The sequence below is a fragment of the Rousettus aegyptiacus genome, unplaced genomic scaffold, assembly GCF_014176215.1.
Source record: "Rousettus aegyptiacus isolate mRouAeg1 unplaced genomic scaffold, mRouAeg1.p scaffold_m13_p_7, whole genome shotgun sequence".
In the NCBI taxonomy this organism is placed as follows: domain Eukaryota; kingdom Metazoa; phylum Chordata; class Mammalia; order Chiroptera; family Pteropodidae; genus Rousettus; species Rousettus aegyptiacus.
The window spans coordinates 12,344,646-12,364,063 of NW_023416310.1; the positions used below are offsets into that span (position 1 = coordinate 12,344,646).

At 56.0% G+C, this 19,418-nt stretch overlaps 1 protein-coding gene across 3 annotated transcripts in view; it reads left to right on the top strand.

The window, feature by feature from the left end:
* The window catches only part of KLHL29 (kelch like family member 29), a 267,976-nt gene that overhangs the window by 199,551 nt on the left and 49,007 nt on the right, over positions 1 to 19,418 (top strand). For 2 of the 3 annotated variants that reach the window (XM_016121718.2, XM_016121719.2), the window contains 2 exons: positions 12,690 to 12,831; positions 15,744 to 16,256. In XM_016121718.2, coding sequence (XP_015977204.1) covers positions 12,690 to 12,831; positions 15,744 to 16,256 — 655 coding nt within the window. Of the gene's footprint in view, positions 1 to 10,624; positions 12,832 to 15,743; positions 16,257 to 19,418 lie in introns of those variants that run through there. The other variant, XM_016121717.2, reaches the window with a different exon arrangement.

A 19,418-nucleotide genomic window follows, 5' to 3' on the forward strand; every position in this document is an offset into this window, starting at 1 on the left:
CGCCACCCGAGCGATGTAAGGGGTCGTGTTGGTGCTGTGGGCTTTTTCGGGGGTATTTATAGCCCCCAGAGGTAATTCTTATGAGGCGCCCTTGGTATTGAGGGCGAGCTGCACATGGCAGCTTAGAACATCCCTCTCCGGGGCACTTATGACCCAGAATATTGTACTGCCTGGACTGCTCACCCCCGCCTGCACCCCAGAGCTAAGCCGAGGGGTTTCCTGTAGGACCAGGAGGCTTCAATGTCCTGCCAAGCACCACAGAGTAGGAATCGGCTTGCTGGGCCAATCAAACAGAAGCCTTTAGCTGTCATTCCATCAGGAGTTTTGAGTCACTGCCTCTTGCCTCCTTCTTCCTATTCCCATCCACCAGTCACCTTAGACTCTTGGCTCCTAATTGTTGTTATTTAAGCCCAGGAAGGGTGCCCTGCAACTCTGCCCCTGGCTATCTGGGTCTTGAAGCCCAACACAGCTCTCCGGCCTTGACCTGCAGCTCAGACCAGCTGCCACCAGAGCCTGTGGTGCCCTGGCTTTGGTGTCATGGCCAAACAGCTAGGCTTCCCAGAGACGTGGTGGGTGAGTGTGGATCCAGCCTGCTCGCCTCTCCTCCGTCCTTCCTTGATAATCACTGCCCGCGGGGGATTCTCTGGCCCCAGCAACCCGGAAAGAACTGACATCGAAGAAAAATTCTGCCTTGGGCATGGCGTCCTTCCTGCATTCTTGGATCCCCTCAGAGTAATAATCTCTGCCATTCGCCGAGCCTCGTCCTGGCCCGGTTTCTGTGCTAGGCCCTAGAAGCAAGGGGTTTTCACTCCTCACCGAAATCAGTCTTTTGAAGAATGATTGCACCCGTTTTCTAGGTGAAGAAGAAGCAGGGGCTGCGAGAGGGAAAATGACTTGTGCAAGGCCACAGGCAAGGTAGAGGTGGAGCAGAATTCGAACCCAGACCTTTCGCCTGCCGGGCCAGAGCTTTGATCATGATGGAAAGGGAAGCACTTCAGGAGACCTGTGTGCTATCAACCAGAGGACGCGACGTGTGGCCACCCAGGCCAGCTGGGTTTCCAGCAGAAGCTCCTGGGTCCTGCCCTGCCCTGTGCCTTGCAATCCCAGCTTCCCCTTCCCGGAAGCCACCAGGCCTGTGCTCAGCCTAAGCACCCGAGGCAGGGCAGGCAACTCACTGCCCTTACTGTGACGTTGAGCAGCAAGCCAAGGAAACTTCTCGCGTCCGCTTATTTAAGCGCATGTATTAAGTGGAACAAGCTATTTCTGAACACGAGAGTAGCCAACAGCCTTAGAGGAAATTAAAATGAACCATGACAATGGAAAATTGCACAGGGGCACGGCAGATTCTCCGGAGATAAATACAACAAGCCTTTCAACAGCATTCGGGAAAGACTGGAGATCATGGAGATTACGTCGTGAGAGGAAAAAAAGCAAGTAGAAAATTAGAGCTCGGGCTGGTGGGAGGAGCAGCCACATGTTAGGCCTGTGGGTGTCGCGCCATTAAACGCCCCTTCTCCGAGATCCGGCGGACAAAGTGGAGCAGAAAAACAGCAGGCAGATAGATTTCCACTCGATGCGGCAAGGATTTTCTGAGGACCCACTGCGTGCATGCTATGTGGGCGCAGTGGGCCGAATCACGTCCCCCACCCAAACTTATATGTCGAATCCCTAGCCCCATTGTGATAGTACTCAGAGATGAGTCCTTTGGGATCAGGGTTAGGTGAGGTCACAGGGATGGGGCCCCCATGATAGAACTATAGGAGAGAAAGAGGCTAGAACTTTCTGTCATGTGAGGACACAGCAAGAAGGCAGCCGTCTGCCAGCCAGGACGAGCTCTCGCCAGAACCCGACCATGCTGGCCCCCTGAGCTCAGACTTCCAGGCTCCGGAACTCTGATCATCTCTGGCGTTACGTCACCCAGTCCACAGCATTTTGTTATGGCAGCCGAGGTGACTAAGACTGTGGGGAATGGAGATGGATACGCAGAACTTGGCTTCAAAAAGCTCCTGGGTCTTGAGGGTTATAAACCGGCAGATCTAATGGCTCAATAAGTGTTAGCTGTTATAACCGTGATGATGATTCTTCCATTAGCGTGTGTGCTCCCCTAGACCAGAAACTATTCATTGTAGTATCTCCAGCACAGGGTAGCCTCTCAATAAGTGTGGTATGAATGAATGAATGAATGAATGAATGAATGATGCGACGGGCCCCTGTGGTAGCCGGGCGGCGTTGCATAGAGGCAAAGGGAAGGAAGCTGTGGCTCAGGTGGTCTGAGCCGCCGCTGCTGGGTGTTCATCGGGGTCCCCTAGCCCTGAGTCAGGGCTCCACGGTGAGCAGCCACAGGCAGAAGGCCTTGCGGGCCCTCGCCCAGCCTCTCCATGCGGGACCAGGCCCCACAGCCCCAGCAGTCGGTACAATGGCTGCCCCGTCCCCTTGTAGACCAAGGCAGAGCCTTACACTGCTCCGGTCACCCAGAGCCCCGCTTCTCCTCCGATGTCACTGCCGAGGAAGACAAGTCTGTCTGTTGACCTGCCCAAGGGGGCTGCTTCCTGTGTCCTCCTCCCCCCCTCCGCCCCCTCTTCAGAATCGTACCACTCTCCCTCCTGCACCTGGACCTCCAGTGAGTTTCGATAGACCCCGTCTGCCGCAGCGAGGTCTCCGAAGCCTGACGAGACGGGCTGCTGCGGAAGGATGCCTTTTCCCTTAAAAAAAAAAAAAAAAATCACTAGGACCACCTTGATTCTGAGCTAAGGGGGCTTGGCTGGACTGTGGCCCCAGGACGCGCCTCTCCATCAGGTCGGTGGCGAGCCCCAGCAGAGAGGGGGCGCCGGGGAGCTGGGGAGATGTAAACTGAGCTCCTCTTGGTGGCCTCTTTCTGGAAGGTTCCCCTGCAGCTCCGGCCCGTTCCGGAGCCCGCAGCCCCTTCGTGTGTCGGAATCCAGCCTCCAGCCCTGAGATGCACACTCGGGAGTGGACTCGCTCCGGAGAGTCTTGAAGTCCCTGCAGTAAAACCGTTTTAGCTCCTTCAGCTGTGCCGCCCCCGTCTGAGGAGCCGCCTCACAGGGACATTTGTGCTGCGTTGTTTGTTTCTTTGTCCTGCCCGACCTTGGGGTGACCCTGCCACAATCCTGCCTCTTGTTAGGCCTCTAATGAGGTCGCCGAAGATGTCTGTGTCAGGGCCGCCTTGCTGGGCACGAGAGTCGAGCTCTCAGCTGGCTTCCCGCTCGGAGGCGGTGGTGGGAGTCCCACGGCAGAGGCTTCAGAAGTGGTCCCTCGCGCCTGCGAGCCTTTGTCTGGGATAAGAATGAGGGAAGCTCTGTCGGGGTCACAGAAGGTGGATTGTGGCAGGGCTTTAATAGGGGTGTCAGGTGTTTGTTGAAGAAGGAACCCCGAGGGAGTGTAGACAATCAGCAAGGCTCAGTCTTGGGGTTCTTTCTGGCTCTGATGGGTCCTGCACCCAAGGATGGCTTAGTTAATCCTAGAATGCCCTCTAGGGCGGGCCTGAGAGAGCCTGGAGGGGCAGAGGGGCCGGGCCAGCCTGACCAAGGCATTCTAAAGAGCCTGCTGGGTCCCCCAGGGTGGTGAGGGACCATCTCTAGGATGGTTTGGTCACTTGGTTTAAAATGATCATTGGGCACTCAGAGTCCAGGCACCTGAGGGCCAGGTCTGGAGCATCACTTGGTGTGTACGGAGCCCGCATGTGTCCCCATGCCAACTCTTAGCTCAGCCGCTCTGCACAGAGGACTTTTCCTCACCAGATTCACGGAGGATTTCAAATCTGAAAATTACAAAGGCTCCCAAAAATGGCCGTCGTCTCATGTGTGTCTGTGCGTTTAGAGTTGACCCCGGGGAGGACGGGCATGTCACAGGCTCTGAGGCTGGGAGGTCGAGGGGTGGTCCCAGAGTCACCGCCTGCAGGGCCAGCGTTTGGGAAATGTCCCATCAAAGGCCTGCTCTGCCATGCCTCCCTTCCCGCCCACTTCGGCCTCGAGAATGAAGATGGGTCGTCATGGTCCAGAGGGAGGCCGTGTTGTGACAAACACCCAGGTGAGCAGGGGACAGGCAGGGGACGGGGCCTCTGGGCGGGCCGGGCAGGTTGTAAGGCCCACGGCTGCCGGGGGAGCCGTGAGGGGGGCGACGAAGGGCCCACCCCAGCTCTGCGAGCAGGTGCCGCTCGTTGTCCTCCTCGTCCCCGTCTGTGACTGTCCGTCCGGGCCTCTCGCTCGCCCACATCATAGATGTCTGCTGAGGGCCAAGCCGGCCCTGCCCCTTTCGGCAGAATGAAAGGGGAACAGCAATCAGAGGGAGCCCAAGCACAGGAAAGGGCCTCTTCCTTTTCAAAGACTCTCGTTTGTGATTTTTTTTTTTTTTTTTTTTTTTTTTTTTGCTAGGTGATCTTATTTCAAAGCCCCTTTGAAAATTTTGTGGGTTTTGTAATGGATGAAAAGTTACTTGGAAATGGGACTAAGAAGTTTTCCGTTGAAAGTTGTTAGAGGAAAGTTGAAAGCTTTGAGTCGAAGCTTCGGCCAGATTTATCGTTTCTTTTGTCCAAAAGGCCCATACACTGGGAGGGGGTCTGGAGGAAGGGGCCGGGGCCCTGGCCAGGGCACGCGCGAGAGAGCACCGCGCAAAAAGCAGGCCCAGCCGCGGTGGTTGCTTTACATTTGCGAGCGGAGCCATCTGTGCTGAACTTCCAGCGAAAATGTCTCTGAGGTATAGACTTTGATGTTAGAAAACGGGAAAGCAAATATACTTGCAGAATACTATAGGAAGCTGGGTCCTATCAAAGACAATGGCGACGGCACAGATGTTTCATTTCGGAAAAATAATATGAAAGAAGATAGGGCTCCAAAGGACCTGGGAAGAGGGGGCGGGGGGCCTGGCATAAGCCCTGGGGCACGTCCACGTGGCAGAGCTGGCAGAGAAGCCCGTGAACAGCTCAGAGAAGCAGCCGGGAAGAGGGAGAAAACCAGGAAAAGCATCGTCACAGAAACCGAAGGGAAGGGAGTTTCGAGAAGGTAAGGACCAGAGAAAGAGGATGGGGACACACTACTGGATCTGGCGTCAGGGGGTAACTGTTCCTTTCAAGGGGATGGTGTCCCTGAAGTGCAGGGTGAGAAGAGTCAAAGGGCGAAGGCCGAAGGGTAACAGGAGCCAAACAGCGGGTGTCCTGAGCCCGCGGCAGGCAGGGGAGACCGGGAAGGAAGGGGAGAAGGCAGGTGGGTGCTGGAACGGCAGGCGAAGCGGGGCGACGGTTTTTCTCAGTCCCCAGGTTAGAGAACCAAGGGGAAGGGGCTGATGGGAGGGGAGGGGGAGAGGGAGCAGAGTGCTGAAGAGAGAGGGGACGTGAAGGGTGGGCCCTGCCGTGCGCCAGCTTTGGAGGCGGTGGAGGTGGAGGCCCCTGCTGCACTGGTCTGAGACCGAAGAACCGGCCGCACTGAAGCGGGCCCAGACCGCCCTGGCAGGGCTTGGGGGAACATGTCAGGGGCGGCCTGGCCTCTAGCAGATCCGAGGATTGGGGGAGATCATGGGAGCCGGGTGGGTCTGGCTCCCTGGCCCCGGCATGCTGTCAGAATCAGAGCGAGAAGCCCAGGTGGGTGGGGCATTGTAGGAGAAGGGGAAGCCGCAGCTGGCACTCCTTCGGCACCAGAGGAGAGACACCAAGTGTTGTCACCCAGGCAGGGTCGTGCGGACACGGCCTTGATGTGACTAAGCGTGTTTATGGGGCGTCCACCGCAGTGGGAGTGGGCTGGAGAGAGGTGACCACTCTGGCCATCCCAGGGCACCGCTTAGGGCAGAGCAGACCTGGGTCCGAGTCCCATGTCTGGCGTGTTCTATCTGTTACTGTACTTCTCCGAGCCTTAGTACGCTCAGCTCATCCGTAAAACGAAGGTGGGCGCACAGAACTCCTCACGGAAGGAAGTCGCGCCATGCCCTTGCCTGGCATGTAGGGGTGCTCAATAAATGTGAGCCATTATGGCGGCGGCCGGCCAGGCAGCCCATCTCGTCTGTGCCTGGTCTCCATTTTTGGTTGGGTCTTCCTGGGTCCTCGTAGTGATCCAGTGAGAGAGACAGCACAGGAAGTGGTTGGAGGGTTCAACTCCAAGTGTTTGCAGGTGACCCTCGGGGCAGAACAGGAAGCCTGGGGTCGCAGGGCCAGATCGGAGAGCGATCACTGGCCTCTGTGGTTCTATCTCCCTCCCCAACACGGGGCTGCCCTCACCAAGCTGTCTGTCCCCTGGGGTAACCCCTTCCTCCCTGGGCTCCCCCGCACCTCCCACACCACATCCTCCGCCCCCACCCAGGCTCCTAGCAGGAATACTTGCCCTCCAAAGACATCATCATATTCTGTAATATGATTGGAATCTGAATATATATTTAAAATGACAAGATTGAAATTAAAATTTAAATAAAGAATTACTTTTCTGTAAGTTGCTCCGAAAGCAGTAATTTAGCAGCAAATTGATAGAGAAAGGTAAGCACTGGTCCTTTAAACCATCATGCAGTTTCCGGCATGCGAGCCAGAAGTGTCTCAATTTAACACATCATTGGTTAGTATTATTAGAAATTTCATCGGGCTCCAGAGCACATCATGGCGCTGCTCCGAAGGGGAGGCCGAGGGCGCCAGCCTGGGGCCAGGGGGCCAGAGAGGGCAGCCTCGTTAATGAGGGCAGGCGGGGGGCTCCGGCGAGCCTCCCCCAGCCCCGAGTGGGGATTTAGCTGCGATTATTCTCTCGTTTGTAGTTCGGTAGCAATCATGAAATGAGAACTGAGAGACCCATAACTGTCATTTGCTCTTCCCGGAGGCCACAGGTTTACAGCTTTGGTGTCTGTCAGCATGTCCATCTGACCCCTTGAGACCTAGGCTGGGAACAGGAGTCCGTGGAGGTGGCTGGCGCCTATGAGCCCCATGAGCAAGACCCAAAAAGCTGCCCCAGTAAGGACCTGCCCAGCAGCTTCAGCCCCACGATACCCGCCCCCATTCCAGGCGCAGGGGCCTGAGAGCTTGAATGTCAAGACCATCATTGCTCCCCAGAGCGAGGTCCACGGACCACCTGCATCACATGGTCGGCTTGTTAAAGAGCCACATTTTGGAGTCCCCCACCCCAGACCTACTGAATCAGAAGCTCTGGGCAGGGGGCGTGGTCAGAAACATGCGTTCTTAACAACACCCCCAGATGCTCATGTGCACTCAGGGTGGTGAGCCCCTGTAACAGAGCTGGTGGGTTCTCTACCCGTGTGACCTTGGAATCAGGGCTCTCGTTGATAACCTGCCAACCCAGGTGTATAAACCCAGATGCTATGATCTAAAAAACCCAGACACCAAAATAGCTCTTCCCTAAGCCTGAATTTCTACCATTTGAATGCCATTCCTTTAAGTTAAGAAGTGCCCTCCTAGGGCTCCACCTTCGTAGCGCGAGAGACCCTGGGAGGTTCCCACGCTGGACCCCAATGCACCAGTCTGAGTCAGTTGACCAAAAACTGGCCTCTATCAGTCCACACAGGTGGATTAGACACTGTGAAGACCCCAGTGCCTTACGGTGGCGGGGATACTGAAAAGGAAGTGCCGTGTCCACTCTGCAGGGAGTGGCCTGCCCAGCCGTGCTCAGTCCTGAAGCCGGCAGCCACTGTGACGTGATCCCCCAGGGCCCGGAGGCGCCTAAGCATATCCACTTCGGCTAGGCACTGTGTGGGAACCGCGCTTGCTTTCTCAGAGGAGGCCTGAGAACTCTCCAGAAGAAGAAGAAAAAGGAAATGATAGCATTCGCCACCGACGCCGAGCCCAGAGCCTCCACCATCTGCATGCTCCCGAAATCCTTGTCCCTCTCCCACCAACCTCTGCGGAGCATGGACTCGGGGCTGTGCTGGCTTCTTCATGATGCCCAACTTCCACAGCGAAATCTCACCAAGTGCGTCTGAGCGGCGGGGCACCCGCCTGTGCTCTCTAGCTGCAAGGGAAGCTGGCAGAGCACCCTTTCTGGCTTCCGCCTTCAGTCAAAAAAGACGCCAAGCGTCCACTGCAGGGCTCAGGCCACATCAGCAGTCCTCATCAAAAGGGGTCCTCGGACTCAGGAGCTAGTGCCCATGGGGGAGCTGTCACACCAAAGCTTCTCTTTCACAGATTAGGCGGAAATGACAGGAATCGTGAGGGAACAAACAAGCTGCCAATCAAGCTAAGGGTGCAGTCTACCCCAGGTCACCCACCGCTGATGCCTTCTTCCCTGTGGCTTTTCAGTCTTCATCCAAGGCCACTTCCCACCCACCACCCAGCTGGAGCGCGCTTGGGGAGAGGCCGCATTAACTTTAGCTTTCGCGTTTATGTAATTATAGTCCTTGCTATAGTTACGCTGCCTCCGAGCCTCTGCGGAACACAAAGGGATGCATATAAAACTGTTGTATTTATATGTCAAGAGCGGCACACGAACGATTTTTGATCTTTTGCCGGTTTGCAGTATGCGCGGTAGATGGTGTCCTTTTTAGTGGCTTTAAACGACACTTTATAACGTTTCACCCATTTGGGCACAGACACGGAGAGGGCTTGGCTGGACCACCTGAGCGCCACGGTGTCGCTCGGCGGTGTCCGTCTGATCGCTGGTCTGGTCTGGAGGGTCTGAGAGACAGAGGCCGAGGCTGCGAGTCCTCTTCAAAGCCTAGGCCTGGAGCTGGTGTAGTGTCACAGCACCGCGGTTCTGTTCCCTGTGGTGGTTCTCATCCCTCCATCTTTCAAACCCTCCCTGACCGCCCGGATGCTACCGGCCTCCATGGCACCTTCGTGCCAAGTAGAAAAAGGTGCTCTTTCTGGGCGGACAAATTAGCAAAAAGCAGCCCCTGTGGGCTGTCGCAGGTTCATGGGTGTGCAGCCTGGTGAGCGAATGGTGCTCCGTGGGAGGAAGAGGGCCTTGCCTCCTAGCAATGTCGGCCTCCCTCACTCCCTCTGCCTGGCCCTGCACAACTTCCCCAACATGCACCAGGCCCCCGGTGCAGCTCTGTGGGTGACGTGTACCTGGTTCTCCCCAAGCTGGTAGAGCACAACCCCGGGACCCTGGGAGGCTTGTTGCAGGGTGGAGGTTCCCAGCCCCCCAACCAGCAGGCGCTTCAGCCCATGCTGCCACCTCGCAGAGAGTTTCATCCATTAAGGATCAGGGTCTTTAGTGTTCTTCAGTCGCTGAAAGAAGCAGGATGCTGTCAGCCACCGTAAAAGTGTGACCTTTGAAAATTTACAAGAGCTCAGGGTTTAAAAGCTGCTGCGTTAATGATGCATCCCATTAGCATATCATTAAAGGGAAGCAGAAAGAAGCCTGCTCAGGCGGGATGATGGGCAGATAGGGCCACTTCTTGGCGCCAGGCAGGAGGAGGGCTCCCCTCATCTGCCTCTTTCTGCCAAGTGCCATCATGTCACAGGAGCAGAAGCATGGCCCGGAACGCTGGGGAAAGGCCAAACGTCTGGGTGGCTTCCCTGATGTCCCAGACGGTGGCAGTGGCAGTGGGCGAGGGGAGGGTCCCCCAGCCCTGCCTTCCTCCTCCAGCCTGAGTGTCCTCTTGGTCGGTTTCTGCAGCATTCTTGTGTGCAGGGCGAGAAACAGAACTCCGGGAGGCCAACGTTCAGGCTGGGGGTGGCCCAGAGAGCCTTGGAAGCGTCTGGGACCTCTGGGCCTCTGAACCACAGGGGAAAGGCTAAGCGGGAGCCAGGGTCAGAACTGGAGCCGTGGCCCCACACAGTGCCCCAGAAGCCCCCAGAACCCAGGGCTGTGTGTTTACCTTGGACCCGGAGCTTCTCCTTCCCTCCCGCCAGGCCGGGCTGACTCACATCACCAGGCATTCTTCCTCCACCTGGGCACCCAGGCGCCTGGGCAAAGGGCAAATCACAACCCACGTCCGTGTTTCTTCTGGAGGGAGTCAAGGATGGAATGTTCATGTCATTATTCTAATAAAATAAATAAAAATTCCTGAACTGCGAGTTGCTCATAGCTTCAGCAGCTGCTAGTGCTGAGTAGAATACGAGTGGCCTTATTTATCTTTCCTAAAGGAAAAAAAAAAAAAGACTTTTTCTTCTCACAGCAGAACAAATTTTTTGTGCGTAAGAACTTGCTTGCAATATTCATGAAAGGCGCAGCCAGGCAGCAGGCCTGTTGCAGCCACACCCAGCAGGGCTCCAGAGCCCCCTGTACCCCCAGTTAGACTGGAGTCTAACTCAGTCACAGTTTGCATAGGCAGCTGAGAGCAGCCCCTCGACGACAGACTTGGGCAGGGCCAGGCACAGAGCAGGGCCCCAGTGTTTATTTACTGAACAAACCAGGTAACCAGCAGAGGCACAAGCCACCGCGCTGGCTGTACTGTTTTGGAACCAGGGGCCTGAACCCTTGGGGAAAGTGTGCTGTTTTTCAAGTTCAGAAACTCCCCAATGTAGACCGAAAATGAGAACTCCTGAATTTGGTGACCCGCTCCCAAGGAGGCGACCCCGGCCGCCTCCGGGGGTGGCAGTGCCTGTTCTGGGGGCCAGGCCCAGGGCCTCTGAGCTCCCGGAGCACCCCCCGCCCCCCCCCCCCCCCCCCCCCGCACCCCGTCAAGGTTCCAGGCTGGGGCAGGGCAGAAGTGCTACTGGTAGGACCCAGAGAATCAAACCGGCTTCCGGCCTGGGAGGCCTCCAGGAACTGGGGGCAGCAGAGAGGGGCTGCAGCGCCCCCTACTGGCAGACCAGGTTTCTTGCCAGGAAGTAGGGTACTGGTGGGGAGGCTGGGGTCTCCACCTTCAAACTTCACCCCCAGAGAGCCCTGAATGAGACAATGCACAGGATCTCCCCCACCCTGACTCCTCTGAGTACAAAGAAGCAACCTCTGTGCCTCAGAAGCCGCCCCCCACCAAGCACCCCAAGAATCTGGGAATACAGAGGGGCTGCAGACAGGACATGCTGGAAAGCTATGCATTTAGAGAACGCTGTAGAAGCCACGCTATCGTCCTCTTGGTGAGTGGGGCTCAATCCCAGCCCCCTTACCCACCCCAAGCTCCCATCCGTCCTATAGACGGAAATGGGGCAGGGGCTTCTCATAAGGAAGCTTGTCTGTCGAACTGTACTTTCCCTGGGAGAGTCACTCTTTTCCTTTGTTTCCTGCTCTGTTCTCAGACGCGAAGCATGTGAAATGCAACCCAGAGATAAAGTGCAGCCTAATGCGATCAGCTCCGTGCAGCCCACAGTCCTGATGGGATGCAGCCCCCGCCGCTCCCGGCAGGGCCCGCTGCAGGCTCTCCATGTCGACCGCCCCTGTAGGAAACATCTGCCCTCCCCACTTCTGCCCCCCAGTCAGCCCCGTGTGGGACCAAGAGAGTCTCGCTGGTCAGACAGGCCCAGTAGGGGGCGCTGCCCTTCCACCGCCCGCCTCCCCTCCCCGCCCCTCACCAGCCAGGTGACTGCGTCAGCTTCCATCAGAAGTCACGAGGACCACGAGGACCACGGCCCTCACCTAAGAGAGGCCTGCAGGTGCCCCCTTGGTGCTCCTTTGGACTTCGTGACTGTTCCCAGTGGGCAGCCGTCTCTGCCCCCCACCCCACTTAACCTTTCGCCCCAAAACCGGCTGGGCTCCGGCTGCATTGCTGGGAGCCACAGTCACTCCTCCAAAACCATCCCTGCTGAGACCGACACCCGCGTCCGCCCCAGATACCCCAGGCCCGGGCCCGCCAACATGCTGTGTGGACTTGGGAAGGAGGAGTATTATCATTGTAATTACAATAATGGTCATGGCCATACTAGAAAACTTGGCAAATACAGAAAAGTGTCGACAGGATAATAAAAGTTCCCTGAGAATGACATCCCTGATAATATTTTAGTCTTTTCCCTCCTGCGTATCCTGTTTTACACGGTGATGTTGTAGTTGAGTCATTTTAGGTCTTGCTTTTTTTTTTTTTTTTTGACATTATAGTGTAAGCATTTTGCCATCTCATTGAGAATTCTTAGCAAACATGATTTTTAATGACTGTATAGTACTCCATGGTTAGGATGTGGCTCAGGGAGACCACTGCTGTCCTAATGCTTGTTTGTACCCTGAGGTTCATTTTCCCATTCAGCTAAATGTATAAGTTGGAGAGTGAAATCCTGGAGCAGAGAGCCGGCCTCCTTCCCGAGCCGAGGGTCCTCGGGAAGGCGTTCCGTGCCTGCTGGCCCTGGTGGCAGCATTGGTGCTGTCCTGTCATGGGCCTCAGTGCCTACCCTCCCCATGCCTCTCCCATGGAGTGGGACTTCGGGGGCCTCGGAGGCCGGTGTGAGGGCGGGCTGGGGCCTGACGGTGGAGCTCTGGGACTCGTTCTCTCGTGTGTCAAAGGGCCGGGCACACAGGGGCACCGAGCCTGGGCTGGAGCTCCGCACACGCCCGTAAATGTCACTACAGAGTATTAAGGACCCAGGGGCTGGGGAAGCTTCGCATCTCACAGCACAGAACTTCCTTTCCTTTGCGATTGCTCAGGTGCCACTCGGCCACAGATGGTGGCCACAGAGGCACTGGGTTGGGAGCTTCTGGGAGGGGGAGCTGAGCAGAAGTCACAGCTGCTACTACCGTGCCCAAATGCCCCGCGATTTTCCCGTGGGACTGGGAACGGAGCCGGGGCTGCGCCTCTGGCCCCACAGCTCAGGCGGAAAGACCGCTCAGGGGACGCTCTTTCCCAGGCTGTGCTCACCCTCCTGCTCTGCTTCTCCCCAGGCCCCCGGCATCTCCAAAGCGGACAGTCAGTCCCAGGGACTCACGACCAGCATCCGGTGGGGGCAGACGCCCATCAATCAGTCCACACCCTGGGACACTGATGAGCCGCCCTCCAAACAAATGAGGGAGAGCGACAATCCAGGTGTGTACTTCCTTCGTGGTCAGAGACTCCTATACCCAGGGCTGGGAGGGGCGTTAGGGGCCTCCTGGGTACCCCAGATCCTCAGCAGATCCTGACCCACCAGCCCACAGCAGCTAAGACCTCAGGCTGCATTGGGGTCGGGGCAGGGCTCACTGAGTTTAAGTTCCTGGGCAGTATCTGTGTCTCTACCCCCTTTCTCTGCTAATCAAGAAAAAGTATTCGGGGGGCCGAGGGGGGAGGTACGAGGGAGTAAGAGCGACACGGTAGGAGGAACTTTGACTCTTCTTAGGGTTATTTTGAACCGTCAGTCTGTTCCAAACCTCAGTACTCCGATTCATAACAAACTCCTCAGGCCACACCTGGCAGTGGGGTTGTGCCTTGCCAACAGTTACACAAGGATAGGACGCTCCCCCTCCCTGGTACTGGGGATCCACCACTCCCTACAGCACCCAGGCCTGCTTCGGACAGCTGTGACCACAATGAAAGCCGTGCCCGTTTTCGCCCCTCAGTCCCAGACCTCCCCTTGGGATACAGAGAACGCGTCTGCTTGGCCCTCCATACCACAGCCCAGCAGACACCCGAGGATCCCACTCTTCCCCCTGCAAGTCGTCTGTGTGATAAACGCCCCAAGTCCATCAGCCACGCCCCAGAGCCCATGGTTTCCAGTCCTTTCACCTTTGGAGGAGTTGCTCAGACATCCACATTCCTCAGTGACCAGACCCCAGCACGAAGAGCCCACGCGTGGTCTGCCCAGCAACTCCTTCTCCCGGCCCCTCTGCTTTGATCACGCGGCCTTATGTCACTTCTGCTCCGCTGGCAGCCACATCACACATGGTCCCAGCAGTGCGGACCCAGTCCTCTCTGACCCCTGCCCATCTCCTCACAATCTGGAGGCAGCTGGGTGACAGGACCCAAGGCCAAGAGCAAGGCCTTGTCAATATCTTTTTGAGTGACAGGATTTCTTAGATTCCTGCTTTTACTGCTGACCTGTGCCTGACCCACCCCAATGGTACGTCCCCTGCAGATTTAGTCATGATGTCTCCCATCTCATCCTCCCAAAATCACTAATAAAATGGTGAGCAGGGCCCGGCGCACGTCGCTGGATACAGCTCTCTACGTCCCCAGCGCCCGCCGCGCCATTCCTTGGCTCATAAATCAATCGATTCCATGGCACGGTGTCTCTGTAGCTTCATCACAAAGTTATCTGAGATCTCGCCAGCTGTGCGCTGACATTCCGATGCATTTTTCCCGGGCTCCCTGGCTGATCCCGGAGAAAACTGAGCTCAGGAGATCGTGCCTTGTCCTTAAGACAATGAGCTGGCTCACAGCGTTAGCACCTCCTCTTCTTCAGGCTGGGGGGCAGTGCCCCCGAGGAGCGCATTCTAGAATGGTGCCGGCACGCTTCGCCAGCATGTGCCAGCTTCTGGTTTTCTCCGACCTCGCTCGTTGCCAAATCAGAACTATTTGTTGCACACCTTAGGTGCTTTGTTTTACGTGTCGACTCGATGCTCACAGCAACCCTGCGAAGTTGGTGTGATTATTGTCCCCTTGCGCATAATGAAACTGACTCCGGGGAGGCTTGTGCGTACGGTCACCCCGCTAGTGCAGGGGAACCAGGACGAACGTGCCGTCTGTCAGACCCCACACCTGGTCCACCACCACCAGGCCCAGCAGCTCTCCCTTTGAGTCGTTCCTCAGAACAGCGCACGCTGGTGGTTCGACCGACGCCCTGCCATCTTGGCTCCTCCCCACCCTGCAATCTCACTTCCGTTAGGGTGCTCCCAGCCTCACCTTATAGCCTCTGGGGCTGGTGGTACTGAGCGGTCCTCTAGCCCCTGCTCTCCATCCTCAGCGTTCAGCCCTCGATCTGCACTGCCACGCCACGGGCACCATGAAAACCAACGTGACAGTCCACACTCAGTCAGAGGCAACCCAGCCTGGCCTCGCCTATCACAGTATCTTCCAGTCTCACTCACGGGCCTGCTGGGGTCCCTCGGTCAGCTCAGTTCAGGCGGCCCTGGGCCCTTCTCTGCCCGACCTGGGCATAGCTGGTCTGGCGTCTTGTGCTGGGTCTCGGGAGGTGTGTCTGGACTCCCTTGTTCAGCCACAATTTCTTTAAAGGACACAATGGACTCCTCACTCTTCCCCCAGGGCTAGCCATGCAGAGGGCACCTAGGACAAAACCTGCCCCTCGCCATTCCCAGCAGGGCCATGGGGAGCAGCCCCTACCGGCCTCGCACACTGCCCACACCCTCCGCCATCCCCTTCTGCACCACAGGGCCCCTGCACGGCTTCCGCTCTGGTCCTCCTGCCTGGCCCAGCAAAACCCGACCGTCACAATCCAGCTCTTACCCCGGCACCCTTTCTCAGACAGTGATTCTCCAGCAAGAAAGGAGAAACCCCAGCATTTATGGAGCATTTAACACATGCTAGTCACTCTACTAGTTGTTTTTTGTTTGTTTGTTTGTTTGTTTGTTTGTTTCCCCCAAATACATCTTTCTCATTCAGTTCTTCCCAGGAGACCTGTGATGTAGGTGTTGCTAGTTCAGTTTAACAGATGGGAAGAATGAGGCTCAGAGAAGATAAGCAACTTGCCCGGGGCTCTTAGCTAATAAATGCCAGAGCTGAGATTCGAACCCAGATCTCTTGACTTTTTCCTCTGCTTTGTTGCCTCTCGACCTCTCCCAGGCAGGTGTGCCGTCCCCTCTGAGCCCTCACAGCCATCTGTTCGTACGTTCCTCAGGCACTTATCCTGTGCTACGGCAATCACAGATTCTTATTCCATGAGTTCCTGGGCACAGGTGTCTTGCCCACCTCCATGACCCCAGCACCCAGCCCAGGGCCCGGAGGAGCTGGTATTTGTTGAGTGAATGTATAACCGGCACATGACATCTCTTCCATCTCCCTTGCAGGCACGGGCCCATGGGTGACCACGGTGGCCGCCGGGAGCCAGCCCGCCCTGATCGCACACTCCTATGGAGTGGCCCAGCCTCCCACCTTCAGCCCGGCTGTGAACGTCCAGGCCCCCGTCATTGGGGTGACCCCCTCACTGCCTCCGCATGTGGGACCCCAGCTCCCGCTGATGCCGGGCCACTACTCGCTCCCACAGCCTCCCTCCCAGCCACTGAGCAGCGTGGTGGTCAACATGCCTGCCCAAGCCCTGTATGCCAGCCCGCAGCCCCTGGCCGTGTCCACACTGCCTGGCGTAGGGCAGGTGGCCCGCCAGGGACCCGCCGCTGTGGGCAACGGCCACATGGCAGGGCCCTTGCTGCCTCCACCGCCGCCGGCCCAGCCGTCTGCCACTCTCCCCAGCGGTGCCCCTGCCACCAATGGGCCCCCCACGACTGACTCAGCCCACGGGCTGCAGATGCTTCGGACCATTGGTGTGGGGAAGTATGAGTTCACCGACCCCGGGCACCCCAAAGGTAAGTCCTGCTGCCACATGCTCCCTGTGTGCCTACATCTGTGCCTCCCCATGCGGTCACCATGACACGGCATGGACAGGAGTGTGGTTCCTGGTGGCCCGTGCCCTCCAGCAGCTCCCGCGCCAGCCTCACCCAACCCAGAGGCTGCAGTAGGGCCTGCTGCTGCCCAACACAGCCTCGCCTCGGGCAGAGGAGGCAGGGGAGAAGGGGGAGGACAGGAGAAGGAAGACAGGGACATGTGAATGGGCAAGAAGAGGAGGTGAGAGTCTGCAAAGTCCAAGGTCCTTTTGTCTCCAGCCCAAGCCCTGGGCCATTCTCACCTCTGACCCCAAGGCCAGGCCAAGTGCAGAATGAGCAAGAATCATCTGCTCCTTCTTAGGGCTCCTTCTCCATCTTCTGCCCATGAGGACAGGAAGGCTATGACGTGTCTGTGACCCTCCTCAGACAAGAGCACCTCCTGGGGCCCAGGAGACATTCCAAAACCATTCTGAACCAGTTCATTTTTGTTTGTTGGTTTGTTTGTTTTGAGGACCCAAGGATAGCTCTGTGAGGCTCCAGAAAAGAGCACCTCCGCACTCAGCCTTCAGTTAACCCCCGACCCCCACCCCAGGGCAGTTTTCAAGGCAGATCCTGGAGAACAGAGTCTGGAGGAGGGAGCACAGCAGGATGTGGTTCTGGGCACGAGACCCCAGCCTGAGGCTTAGGGCAAAAAGCCTCAGTAAACAGGTCTCACTCTGCTGTCTGTCTGAAGGGTCTGTCCAGCAGGAGCAGAAGCGGGCGGGAGGACCAGGGGCCACGGCTGTGAGGCTGACGGGGCGCATCTGCCCAGACGTGCCTCTCCCTTTGAGCCGGGTTCTGCTCCCGCTGAGTGCAGCAGGGAGGCAGCCATGCCTGGACCCAGGTGCAGGCGAGAGGGGTTACATGGCCGGCAATCTGCCTGCTGGGGGATCCAGGCCTCGTCTGATAGGAGAGGGTAGATGGTCCTAGGAAGCGTGGGCCTCTGGGCTCGATTCACAGCCTCCCTGCTTGCAACCCCTTGTGACTGCATCTTTGGAAGGGCCTTGCCTCCTAGTGGAGCAAAGACTCCAACTAGCCATTCTCTTCCCGCCTGCTTTCACGAATCTCTATCTTTATCCTTTTCGGTAATTTTCAGGCCTTGCCAAGCATCCCAACAACAAAGCTGTGCCTAGATCTTCATTGGGTTTAATTCCCAATCTGATTGCGCCCTGACCGCCTTTGTTTTAGAAATCAGCACTAGTCTTAAATGACAGAATTATAGAAAATTGCATCTAAATTCTGGTAAACTCTTGCTTTGTTTAAGATCTGTTTTTTTTTTTTTTAAAATTGACTAAATTGATTTTTTGTTTGTATTGTTTTGGTTAAGCTTTCTCTCTTAAAAAAAAAAAAACTTACTACCAGTTTACATGTTGCCAGCTCTGGGCACTGGGTGTCCCAGCCGCTCTGAAGCCTTGCCAAAGCCCGAGGCACCGGATGGGCTCCCTTCTTCCCACTACTGGGGTCATACACCCCCATCTCGAGGTTGTCCTTGGGCTGATGAAAAGTCTTGCTGACTTACATGCATCTATGCATCTAGGAAAAGGACTTCTGTGCAAAAAGGTGACTGGCCCAGATGGGACTTGGTGTCCCTCCTTTGGGGCTTAGCAGGGAACTGGGATCTGCCTCCTGGAAGCTGCCGGGCACAGGCAGGTGTCACCATCGTCAGGCACATGAGCCCGTGAGGTCAGGAAGGCACAGTGGCAGAGGCAGGCACCTGCCGGTCCCCTGTGGGCACTGGCACAGCGGGCCATCACAGAGCCATACCTGTAACAGCTCTGTGGGGCCAGAGGGTGTGAACCATCCTCTATGGTGGTCCCAAGCCCATGGGCAGGAGGAGAGAAGAAAGAGAGGCCTTGAAGGGATCCCCTCTTCCAGCCCCAAAAGGGTAGATCGGTGCTAGGTGAGGGTCACATATGGGGTAAGGCTAGAAAGTGTCTGCAGCCCCACATTTGGTGACCCCCAAACCAGTAACAGCCGGTCACGCTGACCTCCATAGTTTGCCAGCGAGCTGGCTTGTTTCCCCAGAAATTACATTTAACTCGCTTCTCCGTATTTATGGCCCTCGTCAGCTTATACTCAGGGTGAAGAAAGACAATGAAACAGACATATGCAAATGCCTTCGAACTCAAGCCAGGGTGGGTTCGTTGTTTGTTTGTTTGTTTGTTTTTTAATAATTTCTCCTTTCATTTCTAATCTTAAAAGCCTTTATCGTTAAAGCTATAATTTGTCCATCAGATCTAATGTCAAACAACTGCATATTTTTGAGAGTGAGAAACCCAAATTTCGAAACCAAATCTTTGAAATTCGCCATGTGAGAATCGCATTCCCGACAAGACTGTGTGGGTTTGGATTTGGGTCACTTTTAATTTTGCCCCCCGGGATTCTACATCTCAGGAGCCCAATCGATTTCACGCTCCTGAATGACAGACATTTGGCTCCGAGTGGGAACCAGGAGGCCCTGGCATCGGCACGAGTCTGAACTCCACTTAAAAAAAAAAATTTCCCCTTTCTCCCGTCCGCTATTTGAAACCTTGCCCAGCATTATAATAAGATCCACCCTGGAACGCCTTGAGATCTAGCTAATTAAAGTCCCGCGATTTTTTCCTACTATCGTTTCGACGTGACAACCTGGCCTCTCGCGGGGTTGAGTAATTATGGAGCAATCCCATCCACAAGGAGCAGGTCTTGCCAGCCAGAGGGATGGGCCACTGGTATTTTTAGACTTCATTAGTGCTCTGATTTAAAATTTCACATTTTGTTTCTTGTAATTATCTTCCAATCGACTGAGCTAAAATTTCAGTTGGGGCTATTTATGTTAGTCTGCCTTCTCAAAAAAAAAAAAAAAAGGGGGGGTGTTGGGACTTTAATTTAAAACTTAACCAGTTGAAAAATAAAGGTGGTATGGAAATGCTCTTTGATTTGCAGTAGGTCAAGCGACCGTCTCTCATCTGTGACTGGAGAAGCAGCTTGCATGCAGTTCGCTTTAATGAGTGTTATTTAAATGCATTGAGCACATATAGATTTTCTTAAGAAACTTATGAGATAAACCTTTCTTTCTCTAAGGACCATTGGAGGGTGGGAACAATCTGTGGGAGGTCCTTCTTA